General features: G+C 35.6%; 1 protein-coding gene across 1 annotated transcript; it reads right to left on the bottom strand.

The window, feature by feature from the left end:
- Positions 1 to 986: 986 nt before the first annotated feature.
- Positions 987 to 4961, bottom strand: LOC149951903 (uncharacterized). The gene is made up of 2 exons (XM_090170149.1): positions 4861 to 4961; positions 987 to 1843 (listed from the first exon to the last, which is right to left on the bottom strand). Exons 1-2 carry the CDS (start codon positions 4870 to 4872, stop codon positions 1202 to 1204), a joined length of 654 nt encoding a protein of 217 aa, XP_090026275.1. The 5' UTR covers positions 4873 to 4961; the 3' UTR covers positions 987 to 1201.
- Between the last annotated feature and the right edge of the window lie 13783 nt (positions 4962 to 18744).

The raw sequence follows: 18744 nt of genomic DNA, 5'->3' as shown, positions 1-18744 counted from the left end.
CTCTACTTGGAATGCTTATCGCGGCAGATTTTCGTCTCGATGGGGTTGACGATTTTTTGACGTCACTATGTTAACTTACCAAACAACAATGTGAGAGGGGAGCGCGCGCAGATGGGATTTTCTCTCTCGTAGGCGGGGCCAAAGCCGTCAGACTGATCTTACCATACGCGATACGGCAGAATAAGCATTCCAAGTAGAGGTATAGATTACTGTTTTCGGGTAATAATACTAAAAAACCAGGCTTACATCATAGCATTAGTTACATTACCGCCGATCTGTAATCCTAGCATAACCCGAGATCAAATAAGCCTTTCTATAAAGCTTGCCGAACTTGTTTTAATGTATCGCTTTCACCACGAGATACGTAGGAGTTCAGTTCAGTTTTGAAGTATAGATCTTTAAAAAAAGGCGACTCGTTGAATTTTAATTCATGTCTTGTTCAACTTGTTAAAATGTTCCACGCGCTCTTTAATATTTTAGCGTAAAAGGATCGCGCATTTTTTTATTTCAGGAAGCACGCGCGAAATCGCTCGAATTTTTTAACAAGTTGAATAAGACATAAATAGATTTTATGCTAGCGTCTTTTGGCTATCATAGTGAAACGTCTCTTCTACGTCACGAGTGACGCGCACGATACATCTAAACAATAAGGCCAATGTTACTTTATAGAAATGCCTATTTCTATTCCTTCCTCTATTTTCTTTCACAAGAATTTTATTTGCGAAGTAGAGCCAGAATTCTTACAATCTTGATGTTTTGCTAAATCGGCAGGCCCCGGTTCGAGAAATAAATTCAAGAAAATATGTAATAACAACTAGAATTATTAAGCTTCTACGTGAAACAATTCCGTTATTTTAGGGTCACAGAAATAACATTCGTAATAAGAGAGCGCTCCTCCTTTATTTACTAGACCACCCCCACACATGGATGATTAGGAACAATCTATCCGTCGAGAAAAATCACTTAAAATACCGTTATTGCGTGCTTTGAAAGAAATTAGTGTAGGTATTAACTGATTACAACTGGAATTAGGTATGATAATAGCGGTTATTACTCTCCGTAATCTAGTTTCTTTACTGGGATGAAACAATGTCCTACAAATAATGACACGGTCCATATTCAAATAACCATAACATAATTATATTTACAACAATGTGGTCTGATGTAAATGAATGGTTGATTCAAGTTTTAAACGCGAAGTTTACTTCTTATATTTTACGTTGTTGCTTTCCGGCTTCCAATCTTGAGGTGGTTTCCAGCCCGAGGGTGGCTGCCATCCCTTAGGGGCTTCGGCTTTCCACCCCTGGGGTTCGGATTTCCAAGCTTCCGGTTGACTTTTCCAAACGACTTCCGGTTGGGCCGTTTTCCATCCGTGAGGAGCGGGAGTCCACGGTGGTGCGGGTCCAGGTGTCCAGGGCTGTGGTGGAGGTGCCCACGCTTTTGGTGCCGAGGCCCAGGGTTGTGGTTGGTGAGATTTCCAAGGGGCTGGGGCTTCTTCCTTTTTCACACTGATTCTCGGTAATGTAAAACGAAAGGAAATTTGTTGATTTCCTAAAGCGTTTAATTTCCACTTGAGAACTTTCAGTGGAATGGCCAGAAGCTGACCAATGTTGGGTTTCGGAAGCGAAATCGATACGGACGGAGCTGGCTTCTCCGGTGCCCATCCCTTAACCGGCGCTGGGGCGGAAGCCCAACCGTGTGCCGGCGCTGGATGCCATCCTTTGTCCGCGCCGCTTCCGATAGACAGAGACAATCCACCCAAACTAATACCAGCAGAGTAAACTGTGGTGATGCACGCTAAAACCATCCAACAGACGATATAAGGAGGTAGCAGCCGAGTTTCCTGTTAATAATAACATTTTGTTTGTTGGTTAGAAATCATAGAAATCTCATACACTTTTCTAACGTTTTAAATTTGCTCTGATTAACAGAATCATAAACACACTTTTCCGCGCCTTTCCCCCCCAACCCCCTCTTTTATACGACTTTGGTCGGTGGATATGGGGAATGGGGGCTAAATGGGGAAAATCCCAATGTCCTCCAAAAAAATACCGCAATAAAGAGTGTATAGGCTTAGAACTAGGAATATGAAAACCGCTTAGAATGTCCATGGCTGAACTGCGTCTTCCGATTTCTATTGCTAACCTTCAATATTTACGAAATAGAGACGCTATTGCCATCTATCAAGTATTATCATAAATAATTTGAGTACTGTTCTGGATATTGTAATAGATCTTTTGCAGTTATCATGCACTTTCAATTTTAAGCCTATTAAGTTTACCCACGGAGAGAAGTTCATAATCTAGCTGCTAAACAGATGATTTGCTATTTCCTATTACAAATCACAAAATGTCTGCTTAAAAAACGAAAATTCGGAAATTCATGACTGCTCGTGTTGGCCGTTACGTGTTTAATTAAAATTAATAATATTCTTAATTGATAATTAGGTATTACGGTTAGTTCTCGCTTTCAAAAACTAATTATCAAAAATCTGTTATTAAAAGTGATATAAGCTAATGTGTCAAATTGTAAATAACTGTTTCTGAGAGCTACTAACCAGGAAATGCATTTATAAGCCTCGTTAACGAAGATGCCTCGAGGGCCTTGGCGCTTCTAAAATAGCACGAATTCCAAACTATTGGGAGGGGATAGATTATCTTTGGAGAAATGTATACGATGAAAAACAAAAATTAAGCGAAAATGTGGGTGCCCCACTTCCGAAAAAGAAAACTTTACAACCGGTAAAACGAGATCTCAGCCGGATTGAAGGTTAGTTGACACAAGAGGAAAAGCTAAACAAATTGTAAAGTCTTTTCTTTTGATGCGTTTTTGTCAACTTGTCAAAATCCTCAATACAAAATTCTTATTTCAATAAAATCATGGAGATTAAATTCGACACAAGGCGGAGAGGGCGGGCAAGATAAATTGATTAAAATCACCATGTATATAATAAAAATGCTGTAAACATTGACTTGTTATTAACGCTTGTATACGGCGGAAGTAAAGTGTCTTTCATAAGGTGAACCGTGTTAACAAAGATATGCTATAAAATCTCAATAATCGCTTTAGTGAATACGGATAAAAGATGAGTTTGATGAAAACATTGAAGGGGGGAGTCTTCAGACCTATTGAATAATTACATTTCCGTTATGGGGGATTTAAAATGAGCACTGAGTTTGAAAAGCTGCCAAAGCAAAACGCTACGAAATTACTCAATTAGCATTTAAACAAAAAAAGTGAAATGGGGACCTAAGAAGACATTTTAGCGGCTAGTGGCGTGACAGAGCTAGAGGTAATCTAAGCAAACTGATTTCTTGTTGTCAAGACTACCAAGGAAATAAACACTTTTTCTCAAGACTAACAATGAAATAAACACTTTTTATCAAGACTACCAAGGAAATAAACACTTTTTCTCAAGACTAACAATGAAATAAACACTTTTTATCAAGACTACCAATAAAATAAAACACTTTTTATCAAGACTACCAATGAAATAAACACTTTTGTCAAGACTACCAATAAAATAAATATTTGTTATTAAGACTACCCATAAAATAAATACTTGTTATTAAGACTACCCATAAAATAAACACTTAATTGTTGTCCAGACTACCAATAAAATAAACGCTTGTAGTCAAGACTACCAATAAAATAAACGCTTGTTGTCAAGACTACCAATAAAATAAACACTTGTTGTCAAGACTACCAATAAAATAAATACTTGTTGTCAAGGCTACCAATAAAATAAACGCTTGTTGTCAAGACTACCAATAAAATAAATACTTGTTGTCAAGACTACCAATAAAATAAACACTTGTTGTCAAGACTACCAATAAAATAAATACTTGTTGTCAAGACTACCAATAAAATAAATACTTGTTGTCAAGACTACCAATAAAATAAACGCTTGTTGTCAAGACTACCAATAAAATAAATACTTGTTGTCAAGACTACCAATAAAATAAACGCTTGTTGTCAAGACTACCAATAAAATAAATACTTGTTGTCAAGACTACCAATAAAATAAACGCTTGTTGTCAAGACTACCAATAAAATAAACACTTGTTGTCAAGACTACCAATAAAATAAACGCTTGTTGTCAAGACTACCAATGAAATAAACACTTAAATTGTTGTCAATAGAATAACAGTCGGCGACTGCTTGGAGGATCTCGAGTCTGCACTAGCGACGAAAGTTCCTTCTCAGATCCCCATAATCGAATTTTAAGTTACAATAAACTTTAAATATACGACACCTAAATTGACCTCACGTAAATAGGGGTAACCAAACCGGGAAATAACCCTAGTCTTATTTTTATAAATAACCTCAATTCCTCGTATGATATCATCAATACTACGCTAGTACGCTTTCTGAATATTAATTAAATAAGGAAAGTTTAAACGTAGGGAAATGAATTAAAAATATCAAGCAGGGGGTTCATTATTCCCCCAAACTCCACGAAATAATACACCACCCATGCTGACATTCTTAAACACATCACCATACATTTCAAACTGTCGTTAACTCCACAATCTATTAATTTTCAAGTTCATCAGGGGAATACAATATTAAAACTAGCAGAAATTCGTTAAAACTGGACGAAACCGGTTCTAATAGATTCCAATAATTTATTCCGAGCCTGATAAAGCCAAAAGAGTTCATAAAACAAAAACCGGTCATAACTGGATTATGCTTCTATCGTCGAATGTTTCACAAGCATAAAATATGATAAGAAAATAAAACAAAAGAAACAAAAAACTTTATAAGCGTTTATAAATTGATAAAAAAGATATAGGCCTAGTCACCCATTGCACAAATGTTAGTCAAACTGCATCGAAAACTAAAAAATATATAACTTACATTTTTGGCCATGTTGGTATCCTTATTCAAAAGAAAGATGTGAGAAAATAAGAGTGATATAGTTTAAAATGAGAAAGACAGAGAAAAGCTGCAAACTTTTCCTAGGAAACTCGATTTAAGAAATGATACAATCCTCGGGCTTCTTTAAAGGTTTTATAGAATATTTGAAAAGACCTCATTTTTTTTGCCGTACGAGAAACCGAAAGTAGTTCTACCCCCCCTTAGTCTAGCCTCCTCCCTTCGTACAGCAGTCCGTCTAGTGACGTAACCGGAATTATTGCGTCTCCCTCGTCGCCATGTTTAAGCTTAGCAAGCAAATCGCAATAAAAACGTACAAAATAGCTCCCTTTTCCTATTTTAACTTTAATTGTAAATGGAAATTGAACGTTTTTATAAAAATATTTCGTAGCGAAAAAGATTTCTGTAAATTTAATCTCAAAATATACCATGTATTTTTGTGAAATTCAAACTATTAAGCTTGTTTTCCACTGGCGCGCGCAACGACGCGTTTCTCAGCTTTGAAACGTTCAAACGTTTTTACGCGCGTAAAGAAAATAACATTATGACGTGCGCTAGTGGAAAACAAGCTTAACGGTGTACATTTCGAAATTTTGCAATTTTATAGCAATTTCATCGTAGTTCTAAATGTTATTTGGGCGTCGAGATAATCGTAACCACTTTCAAACTATTCAATATAATTTAAAGTATGGTAAAAATGATTTTTAGAAAAACAAATTCTTTTGTGAAATAGTTTAACAAAGGGGGACATCAATAACCGGTTTCTCCATTGAATGAGACTCGAATTTTCATCAATTATATATTGGATGCTCTTACAACATTGTTAGAAGGACCCATTCAAATACGTAAAATAATTATAGACACAATGTTTTTAAATGGAGCAAAAGTATTTCGTTAAAATCGACCAAGACTTCGGAAGAGCTAGCTGATGTACGCGCAATGTATTGTCATCGCTTTTCTTGTAAATAGGAATTTTTAAAAGTTGTTCTTATTTGAGAAGAATGCGTTGTATATCTCCCAAGATTTCTATAATCTACAAAAATTCAACAAAAGAATAAGGAAATGTTTTTTTGTTGCAATTGACGTTATTTGACACTCCACAATGGTTTGGGAGACGTTTCAACAATGATGCTAGCCCGTTAAAGTTCCAGTTTGGCTTAACCTCACTATTATGGCTTAAGGGGAGGGAACAATGTTTGCAATATTAGAAAAACAGTCATCGGAAGTATCTACTTGTATAATAAAATATTTTCCTAAATAAATACATTCTAAATATATTCTCCGTATAAATGATAAATAATTTTTTTCTAAGAAATATTTTCACGTCTTTAAGCATTGTTTTTAATAAAACAATAGGAAAATTTGGGGAATATTTCGTGGTTAATTTTGAAGTAATTAATAAAGCCTTTGGGTTGACGAAAACCTGGCAAACATTAGAGGCATCTTTTTAAACATAATCCAAGGTATTGGTTTCAAGTACAGTGTCGCCGATGCCGCCGTGTTACCAGTTAGGGTTATAAATTTCAAAGATTTCTAGTTCGACGTTACATTTCGCCTCGGTATCCCAAACTAATTTTCTTAAATCAGATCCCAAGAAGTAATAATTTTTCTATTTAAGTGGTTTTTCGCGATCTATATACGTTTTATAAAATAAGACCGACTTGATGGAAAATTATATTATTAGTTAGTACTGATCATTTCTGAACTACGTTTTCGGTTTCATTAAGCAATTTTAATTTTAAGTGAGATTTCTGGCCAATTCGCGGAACCTCAAAACCCTCGTAGGCACTATTGTGATATTTGAATTTCATAGCAATTGATCTAACTCCAAAAAACATGGCTACCTGATTTCCAAAAATTAATTTAGTTCGTCTAAAAATTTATTTAAATGAAGGTGTTCGCGTTTCACTACCTTATTTCCAAAACCAGGTAACTCGGAAAATTCGGTTTGTCTAAAAATTAATTTAAATGAACGTGTTCGCGTTTCACTACCTTATTTCCAAAACCAGGTAACTCGGAAAATTCGGTTTGTCTAAAAATGATTTTAAAGTGTTCTCGTTTCGCTACCTTATTTCCAAAAACAGGTAACTCGAAAAATTCATTTTCGATAAAATTCCTCTTGGGTTAAATAAGTTTATGTACAAGATGATTGAAAATTGGTTAAAATTTAAATTTAATGTTTAAAATATAGTTATAACATCCGGGGGGTTGTGTGTACTAAAATGTCCGTGACATCTTGTTTTCTATGTTCATTTTCCTTAAAGAGTTACCCAAAGCTATAAAGTTTGAAGAAAGAAAAACGCTTAGCCGCATTCTATAAGCTTTCGGGGCATCAAATTCGTATTATATTCAATTATTAAAAGTTTAAAAAAACAAGCAATTTCACTATTCTCCTGGTTCTAGTTAAGTCAAAAATTCAAAACACCGTACGTCAATCTTTTAAATAAATTCAACAGAAATCGGTGTAATGATAAGTTCAAAGAATTGGACAGTTTGAAGCCTGAGGTGAGGTTAATAACAGGATATAAATGCGAATTTGTACCAACTCAAAAACACCCTTCTTAAAATAAATTACCATATTTCGGACCAAACAACATCTCAGCTTCAGCAGTTTTCCAATGAAATCTAATTTGATAAATACCAGTACTAAAAATAAAGGTGTTTTTTTAATGTAATTAATTATAATAATATAACACGCGAGGATATACTATTCAATAAACATAAATTATTTACAAGGATTATTTAGTCCGTTATTTCCGGTATAGCATAGAAAATAAGGAATAGAAAGTTACGACCTCACGAGGCAAATATTTAACCTCTCTAGAGCCACGTTCACACGTACCATCGGAAACGTTTTGGATGGAAATTCATAAGCTTCTCCATTTCCGTGCCTTTTCAACCAAGTGGCCGGGTAGTAGGAGGGTGGTAGCAAATCCTTCATGCCACGCGAACCAGAGCCAACAGTTTCCTACACTAACTATTACCGTTAACTATGGTAATTTAAAATAGAAGAATTACACATGGTGGCATTTTTAAAAATTAAAAACCTTTATTAAGGTGGTTTTAAAATCATAGGAGCTTTCGAGCTCGAGACCCAGTCTGACCCGAGTCTGACCCTTCAAATCAGCACTATTCAATCATGGAGAAAGGGTAAGGAGTGGTATTATATGACAATTTTGGGGCGACAAAATGATGTTACTGGAAGAATGGGGGATGACAATAAAGGGGCGTGAAGCGGTTTGTCGAACTCCATATGACGATATTAAATGTAAAAATTTCAATCCAAATGGTTTAAAAATTAGCGGAAGTGTATTGCATAATAAGCGAGTTTCAAAAATATCTGACACATGCGCAGTTAGACGAAAAAGCAGATGAGGATGGTACTTTGACGTCAGTCCTCAACGCTAGGAGCAACAGCACCCCACACAAGGATAACGCAACCCGTCCAAAGTCGTGCACTTTCTTGTGTACATTTTTCATTGGTTAGACGCTTTAGCGCCTGCTGCCGTCGTTATTGAAAAATTCGGTAATTGTCTTCCCCCCCCCCCCGCCCGTAAACCATCAGCGTAAAGGCTAGTCGAATGAAATTTGTACACAACACAGTGTTGTGTACAAATTTCATTGGACGAACGGATGATTAGCGTGTTTAAAGGATAGTTGCGTTCTCCTTGTGTTTGTTGCTCCTAGCTCAACGTGACCTCAATGACTTATGACTTCAGTTAAGGTTCTCTTTTTGTTGTGAAAAGTACCATCCGAATAGTTATTTTTAAAGCCGATAGATGGCGGTGCGGTTATTGAAAATCGCTTATTATCCGCATAAGGAGATGGATCCTTCTCCGGTAAATTACCTTTTATATACTTCTGCTAACATATATAAATAAAAGAATCATGCAACCGGAAGTAATTAAGAAAATATACCATAACCCCGAAGTATTTATTCACTTTTTACATTCGCGACCGAAACGAGTCTAGGTGGCGCCAAGCTTTTCCGAGATGCTTTAATCTGGTCGTAATTTCTCTGGGTTACCATGGAGGAAACACAAAATGGTGTAAAATTAAATTAAAATGCAAATATTAACGTTCCATTGTGTTTATTTCAGTGTTCGTACGGGTTTACCCCCATTTCGCCCAAAATAGTTCTCCCAATTCCAATTTCTCCCAATCCCATTTCTCCCAATTCCCATTTCTCCCAATCCCATTTATCGCAATTCCCATTTATCCCAATCCCATTTCCCCCAATCCTATGTGTCCCAATCCCATTTCGCCCAAAATTGTTATCCCAATTCCAATTTCTCCCAATCCCATTTCTCCCAATCCCATTTCTCCCAATTCCCATTTCTCCCAATCCCATTTCCCCCAATTCCCATTTATCCCAATCCCATTTCCCCCAATCCTGTGTCCCAATCCCATTTCGCCCAAAATAGTTATCCCAATTCCAATTTCTCCCAATCCCATTTCTCCCAATTCCCATTTCTCCCAATCCCATTTCCCCCAATCCTATGTGTCCCAATCCCATTTGTCCCAAAATAGTTCTCCCAATTCCAATTTCTCCCAATCCCATTTCTCCCAATTCCCATTTCTCCCAATCCCATTTCCCCAATCCCATTTCGCCCAATCCTGTGTCCCAATCCCATTTCGCCCAAAATAGTTATCCCAATTCCAATTTCTCACAATCCCATTTCTCCCAATTCCCATTTCTCCCAATCCCATTTCTCCCAATCCCATTTCCCCCAATCCTGTGTCCCAATCCCATTTCGCCCAAAATAGTTATCCCAATTCCAATTTCTCCCAATTCCCATTTCTTCCAATCCCATTTCTCCCAATTCCCATTTCTCCCAATCCCATTTCTCCCAATTCCCATTTCTCCCAATCCCATTTCCCCAATCCCATTTCGCCCAAAATAGTTCTCCCAATTCCAATTTCTCCCAATCCCATTTCTCCCAATTCCCATTTCTCCCAACCCCATTTCCCCCAATCATATGTGTCCCAATCCCATTTCGCCCAAAATAGTTATCCCAATTCCAATTTCTCCCAATCCCATTTATCCCAATTCCCATTTCTCCCAATTCCAATTTCTCCCAATCCCATTTCCCCCAATCCTATGTGTCCCAATCCCATTTGTCCCAAAATAGTTCTCCCAATTCCAATTTCTCCCAATCCCATTTCTCCCAATTCCCATTTCTCCCAATCCCATTTCTCCCAATTCCAATTTCTCCCAATTCCCATTTCTCCCAATCCCATTTCCCCCAATCCTATGTGTCCCAATCCCATTTGTCCCAAAATAGTTATCCCAAATCCCATTTGTCCCAAAATAGTTATCCCAAATCCCATTTGTCCCAGAATAGTTCTCCCAATTCCAATTTCTCCCAATCCCATTTCTCCCAATTCCCATTTCTCCCAATCCCATTTCTCCCAATTCCAATTTCTCCCAATCTCATTTCTCCCAATTCCCATTTCTCCCAATCCCATTTCCCCCAATCCTATGTGTCCCAATCCCATTTGTCCCAAAATAGTTATCCCAAATCCCATTTGTCCCAAAATAGTTATCCCAAATCCCATTTGTCCCAAAATTACACTTGGTATAAACATGAATCTAAGTTTTATTTTAATATGCAAGTACATCAAATTTTGCCCAAATTATACTCTCAAGTTATAAAATGTTCACCACAATACTATGAATATGGTAAACCTAACCTAACCTAACCTAAAACCGCGCAATTACCATATATTTGGAAAATAATGATTGGGAGAAAGGGGAATCCATATTTTTGGGAATATTGATCGTTGGGAGAAATGGGAATCCATTTTTTTGGGAAACTTGATCGTTGGGAAAAATGGGAATACATATTTTTGGGTTAAATGAACTCCGGTTCGGAGAAATGGAATTGGGACAAATGGGACACCATGTTTTTGGGAGAACTGATAACTTTGGGAGAAGGTAAAATTGGGATAAATGGGAACATACCTTCGTACGGGGTCAAAATTAAGTCGGGATCGGGGTTAAGCTTTCCCCGAAAAAAAAATAGGTCGGGTTCGGGGAAAAATGTCGGGGGTTTTCGGGGTCGAGGTCGGGGTTAAGCTATCCCCCAAAAAAATTGTTTGGATCGGGTAAGGCTACCATCGAAAAAAATAATACTGGCTTATTTATAACTAAAAGAACCAAATAATTTCGTTGAAGAAGGTTTATAGTAAAAAAAATGACAAAATGAAAAATTCTATAGTATTTATATAATAAGCTTTTTTCCAATTCCAAAGTTCAAACTTCAAACATACATTCCCGAAAATTAACCCCGAAACATAACACCCCCGGGGTCGGGGTCGCGGAAAAATGTCGGGGGTTTTCGGGGTCGGGGTCGGGGTCCCCGTACGAACACTACTATTTCATCCATCATAACCCTCTGATGCCAAACGCTACTAGATAAGTTAAGCTAGAGCTAGAAAACGCGAACAGGGAAACTTGTAAAACCAGTGCCGGCTCGACGGGAAGCAGCTCTTTTTTTCAACAGATGTCGTTAGCGTTGATATCAAAACAAGATGCTTAAGCTACATTTTCACCCAAAAGGCGGTACTTAAAGGTACACCTCACGTTGATTGGTTCATTTGCAATTTAGGATTGGTCGTATTAGCTATCACGTGCTTATTTCAGGCCGAATTTTTCAAACGCCGGTGTGGCCCTTTAAGCAATTTTCTCCTTAATATATTTTTCCGTTGAAAAATCGAATGTTAAAGGTATTAGGTCACAAATAAAACAGTGTTGTATTAAATAGTAATCGACGTAACACTTCCAACATTAATAAGACATGTATGGGCTAGAGACTATTTGATTACAAAGGAAATCCGTAGCTAGTGCTGTCGTAATCAATCTGCGCTTTTCAGGATAATTCGTTGTTCGCGTGTTGAAATCTCATCGCGCGGTCACACATAGCAAAGCAAGTCAGCGTCGTGAGCGCGTGAAACATAAAATGAAAAAAAAAAACAATTTTACGCCGTTGCACTGGGTGTCAATATTATTTTTAAGTTTCAATGGGTAGAGAGATTTTAATCTGCTTGTTTCCGACCCAGTTATGCCTCCGTCGACAAATATTGTGTTATTCGGTTGAGGGAGAGAAATATTTCCAGAGTGATATGTAGAATCAGAGGCTTATAATACATCTTACGAGAAGTGTGTCCCATAATGTGGGGTGGCGGAGTGGTTAGCACTTTCGCCTCGCAGAAAGAGGAGCACTGGGCACTGGGTAAAAACTCGGAACAACTCCTTCTGCTTAGAGTTTGCAAGTTCTCTCCGCACTGGTTTAAGGGATTTTCCCCCGAACTCTTCGGTTTCCCCTTCCCATAAAAGCTTGTTGCGGTTAACGGTAATAGTTAGTGTAGGGAGCTGTTGGCTCGCGTGGCATGAAGGGCTTGCCACCACCCTCCTACGCATTGTAACCCGGCCACCCGAATTAATGGCTTCAAAAGTCGCTTGATGACTTAGGCCTAAGGTGGTGCCTTGGGTATTAGCCTAGCTGATTATTTTTTTTTATAAAATTCATGTTCTTCGCTTAAAATATGCACCGCCATTTATTTTGCCTAGCTCCAAAATGTGGGCGCAGCCATTTTCTACAAACCATAACCGGCGACACTGCTATCAGGGTTGTTTATTAGTTACGTCAGTACAAAGATAATAAAAACTTCGTACCCTAGATTTGAAATGACTGCCTCACGCGTAGTCAATAGCGTTTACCCACTTCCTGCCGGAACTCCGATAAAATTAGCTCCATAGTTACCATGGTAAACAACTATAGATAAGACCACGGCCATATTTAATGACGCGCGTCATCAAAGTTGGCCGTGACTCTCAACGAAGTATCTGAAAAATTGTTTTCGTTGAGACCGTTGCTAACATGACGTAGGATCTTGTTGAACACTTTTCACGCTTGTTGTAAATTTTGTCAAATATCGTCTGTTGCGGCGTCTGCAGCTACTAGCCTTACTCCGTGCTGCGACGTCATGTCTCCGTTGAGCAACTGAAAAACCTGCTCAAAAAACGATGACTTCGTTGGTCAAACAACGGGCAACGTGACGTCAAAAAACCCGTTCAGTAAAAAACCGCTGACCGTTGAGCTCAGCGCTGAGCTATTTTAGAGTTACTGAACTCAGTCAGTGTTATGGCAGCGATTGATGGAGAACGATTTTTCGGAGGTCACGTATCGGAAGTGGGTAAACGCTTGGTTACAAAACCGCCAATTGGAAAGCTCTCAGATTTCGAATCTAAGCCTCTAAGGTACGGAGTTCGATATTATCTTTGGTCAGTACGAACGGTGCAACAAGGAAATTTTACTTAAGCCTAGGTCTTACCAAGAATGTATTTATTTATACTCAGGGAGAAATCGGAGAATGAATATGTCGAGATTATTTTTAGCATTTCTCCAATTCCAGCCGTTGGGGCCCGCGGTATGCTCCTCCGCTTTAATAAAATCAAATAATATTGCAATCTCATTGATTCTTAAAAATTACGTTTTTCGACGCGATTAACGATGCTGCGAAGACGCAAAAAATAAGACCGCCTCTCCCCCCACCCCTTAGCGTGACGGGGTTACCAATTCGCACTAGGAAGTCCGTTTAACGTAGTGGGGTGAGTTCCCCCCGCCAAGTGAGTTCCGACTAGCGCGAACGATAGTCGGAGTGACGGAGACGGAGATAGGAAACGAGCGTCCATGGACCACCGTTTCTCTCCACGGGGTAACTCCCGTCGTCAATTTTGTAGGTGCGAACAATAGTCGGAGAGGGGATCTCCGTTTCCATGTGTAATATCGCGAGCCGCTTTTGTTCCGATAAATGATTTTTCATTTTAATTATTTAATTAAAAATAAAATTTGTGTTTTAATAACAAAATTAGATAGAATTTTAATTTTAATTATTTAAATACAATGGGTGTTTAAATAACAAAACTATATAGAATTTGAATTTTAATTATTTGATTAAATAACATTTGAGTTTTAATAACAAAATTAGATAGAATTTGATTAAATAAAATTTGTATTTTAATAACAAAATTAGATAGAATTTTAATTTTAATTATTTGATTTAACAAAATTAGATAAAATTTGTGTTTAATAACAAAATTAGATAAAATTTGTGTTTAATAACAAAATTAGATAAAATTTCAATTTTAATTATTTGATTAAATAACATTTGTGTTTTAATAACAAAACTGAGGGAAAAAAACCTTGCGCGAACGGTGGTTGTAACTCTTTCTTGACCAACGGACGGGAATAAAACAGAAAGAGTGCGAACGGAAATCCGTCTCACTTGGCGGGGTGAATTCACCCCCCTACGTGAAACGGACTTCGTAGTGCGAATTAGGTAGCCTCAACGTGTCCGTCGATAGTCTCGACATATTCATTCTCCTTGAGTATAAACAAACTAGCCGAGAAGCCCGCCTGTAAGGCGGGCCCTCAGATAGTTGTGTGTTTCGAGGCACTCCACCAAAGTACGCCCCCACAACCCCTTTTTCCCATGGGATAATTTCCGTGGCACCCTTTCCCCCATAGTCGAACCACCGCAGTAAGGCCCCCTCCCCCTTTCCCCAATGTGATAATTACCGTGGTACCCACCTTCCCCTTTTTCCCATGTGATAATTACCGTGGTACCCACCTTCCCCTTTTTCCCATGTGATAATTACCGTGGTACCCTTTTCCCCATAGTCGAACCACCGCAGTAGGGCCCACTCCCCATGTTCCCATGCGATAGTTTCCATGGTAACCTTTTCCCCAAAGTAGAACCACCCCAGTAAGGCCCTACCTCCCCTTTCCCCATGTGATAATTACCGTTCCTCCACTTTTTTCTCATGTTATAATTACCGTGGTACCCACCTCCCCCTTTTCCCCATTACGACCCCATACGATTCCCCCCTCCCAGACTTTTATAATAATGCCCAGACTTTTATAATAATGCCCAGACTTTTATAATAATGCCCAGACTTTTATAATAATGCCCAGACTTTTATAATAATGCTCAGACTTTTATCAAATGCCCAGACTTTTATAATAATGCCCAGACTTTTATAATAATGCCCAGACTTTTATAATAATGCCCAGACTTTTATAATAATGCCCAGACTTTTATAATAATGCCCAGAATTTTATAATAATGCCCAGACTTTTATAATAATGCCCAGACTTTTATAATAATGCCCAGACTTTTATAATAATGCCCAGACTTTTATAATAATGCCCAGACTTTTATAATAATGCCCAGACTTTTATAATAATGCCCAGACTTTTATAATAATGCCCAGACTTTTATAATAATGCCCAGACTTTTATAATAATGCCCAGACTTTTATAATAATGCCCAGACTTTTATAATAATGCCCAGACTTTTATAATAATGCCCAGACTTTTATAATAATGCCCAGACTTTTATAATAATGCCCAGACTTTTATAATAATGCCCAGACTTTTATAATAATGCCCAGACTTTTATAATAATGCCCAGACTTTTATAATAATGCCCAGACTTTTATAATAATGCCCAGACTTTTATAATAATGCCCAGACTTTTATAATAATGCCCAGACTTTTATAATAATGCCCAGACTTTTATAATAATGCCCAGACTTTTATAATAATGCCCAGACTTTTATAATAATGCCCAGACTTTTATAATAATGCCCAGACTTTTATAATAATGCCCAGACTTTTATAATAATGCCCAGACTTTTATAATAATGCTCAGACTTTTATAATAATGTCCAGACTTTTATAATAATGCCCAGACTTTTATAATAATGCCCAGACTTTTATAATAATTCCCAGATTTTTATATTAATTCCCGGATTTTTATATTAATTCCCAGATTTTTATATTAATTCCCGGATTTTTATATTAATGCCCAGTTTTTTTTGTTGAATCCCAGATTTTTATATTAATTCCCAGATTTGTATATTAATTCCCAGACTTTTATAATAATGCCCGGATTTTTATATTAATGCCCAGTTTTTTTTTGTTGAATCCCAGATTTTTATATTAATTCCCAGATTTGTATATTAATTCCCAGACTTTTATAATAATGCCCAGACTTTTATAATAATGCCCAGACTTTTATAATAATGCCCAGACTTTTATAATAATGCCCAGACTTTTATAATAATGTCCAGACTTTTATAATAATGCCCAGACTTTTATAATAATGCCCAGATTTTTATATTAATTCCTAGATTTTTATATTAATTCCCAGACTTTTATAATAATTCCCAGATTTTTATATTAATTCCCAGATTTTTATAATAATTCCCAGATTTTTATATTAATTCCCGGATTTTTATATTAATTCCCAGATTTTTATATTAATTCCCGGATTTTTATATTAATGCCCAGTTTTTTTTGTTGAATCCCAGATTTTTATATTAATTCTCAGATTTGTATATTAATTCCCAGATTTTTATAATAATGCCCAGATTTTTTTTTAATAATTCCGAGATTTTTATAATAATTCCCATATTTTTATATTAACTCCCAGACTTTTATATTAATTCCCGGATTTTTATATTAATTCCCAGATTTTTATATTAATTCCCGGATTTTTATATTAATTCGCGGATTTTTATAATAATGCCCAGACTTTTATAATAATGCCCAGACTTTTATAATAATGCCCAGACTTTTATAATAATGCCCAGACTTTTATAATAATGCCCAGACTTTTATAATAATGCCCAGACTTTTATAATAATGCCCAGACTTTTATAATAATGCCCAGACTTTTATAATAATGCCCAGACTTTTATAATAATGCCCAGACTTTTATAATAATGCCCAGACTTTTATAATAATGCCCAGACTTTTATAATAATGCCCAGACTTTTATAATAATGCCCAGACTTTTATAATAATGCCCAGACTTTTATAATAATGCCCATACTTTTATAATAATGCCCAGACTTTTATAATAATGCCCAGACTTTTATAATAATGCCCAGACTTTTATAATAATGCCCAGACTTTTATAATAATGCCCAGACTTTTATAATAATGCCCAGACTTTTATAATAATGCCCAGACTTTTATAATAATGCCCAGACTTTTATAATAATGCCCAGACTTTTATAATAATGCCCAGACTTTTATAATAATGCCCAGACTTTTACAATAATGCCCAGACTTTTATAATAATGCCCAGACTTTTATAATAATGCCCAGACTTTTATAATAATGCCCAGACTTTTATAATAATGTCCAGACTTTTATAATAATGCCCAGACTTTTATAATAATTCCCAGATTTTTATATTAATTCTCAGATTTGTATATTAATTCCCAGATTTGTATATTAATTCCCAGATTTTTAAAATAATGCCCAGATTTTTTTTTTATTGAATCCCAGATTTTTATATTAATTCCCAGATTTTTATATTAATTCCCAGACTTTTATAATAATGCCCAGACTTTTATAATAATGCCCAGACTTTTATAATAATGCCCAGACTTTTATAATAATGCCCAGACTTTTATAATAATGCCCAGACTTTTATAATAATGCCCAGACTTTTATAATAATGTCCAGACTTTTATAATAATGCCCAGACTTTTATAATAATGCCCAGACTTTTATAATAATTCCCAGATTTTTATATTAATTCCCGGATTTTTATATTAATTCCCAGATTTTTATATTAATTCCCAGATTTGTATATTAATTCCCAGACTTTTATAATGATGCCCATATTTTTATATTAATGCCCAGTTTTTTTTGTTGAATCCCAGATTTTTATATTAATTCCCAGATTTGTATATTAATTCCCAGACTTTTATAATAATGCCCAGACTTTTATAATAATGCCCAGACTTTTATAATAATGCCCAGACTTTTATAATAATGCCCAGACTTTTATAATAATGTCCAGACTTTTATAATAATGCCCAGACTTTTATAATAATGCCTAGATTTTTATATTAATTCCTAGATTTTTATATTAATTCCCAGACTTTTATAATAATTCCCAGATTTTTATATTAATTCCCAGATTTTTATAATAATTCCCAGATTTTTATATTAATACCCGGATTTTTATATTAATTCCCAGATTTTTATATTAATTTCCGGATTTTTATATTAATGCCCAGTTTTTTTTGTTGAATCCCAGATTTTTATATTAATTCTCAGATTTGTATATTAATTCCCAGATTTTTATATTAATTCTCAGATTTGTATATTAATTCCCAGATTTTTATAATAATGCCCAGATTTTTTTTTTTAATAATTCCGAGATTTTTATAATAATTCCCATATTTTTATATTAACTCCCAGACTTTTATATTAATTCCCGGATTTTTATATTAATTCCCAGATTTTTATATTAATTCCCGGATTTTTATATTAATTCCCGGATTTTTATATTAATTCCCAGATTTTTATATTAATTCCCGGATTTTTATATTAATTCCCGGATTTTTATATTAATTCCCAGATTTGTATATTAATTCCCAGATTTTTAAAATAATGCCCAGATTTTTTTTTTTTATTGAATCCCAGATTTTTATATTAATTCCCAGATTTTTATATTAATTCCCAGATATGTATATTAATTCCCAGATTTTTATAATAATGCCCAGATTTTTTTTAAAATAATTCCGAGATTTTTATAATAATTCCCATATTTTTATATTAATTCCCAGACTTTTATATTAATTCCCGGACTTTTATATTAATTCCCAATTTTTTTTTGAATAATTCCCATATTTTTATATTAACTCCCAGACTTTTATATTAATTCCCGGATTTTTATATTAATTCCCAGATTTTTATATTAATTCCCGGATTTTTATATTAATTCCCGGATTTTTATATTAATTCCCAGATTTTTATATTAATTCCCGGATTTTTA

The sequence above is a fragment of the Leiobunum rupestre genome, chromosome 3 (genome assembly GCF_980474605.1).
Source record: "Leiobunum rupestre chromosome 3, qqLeiRupe1.1.hap1, whole genome shotgun sequence".
Taxonomy (NCBI): Eukaryota; Metazoa; Arthropoda; class Arachnida; order Opiliones; family Sclerosomatidae; genus Leiobunum; species Leiobunum rupestre.
This window is presented reverse-complemented; position numbering and strand designations above follow the sequence as displayed.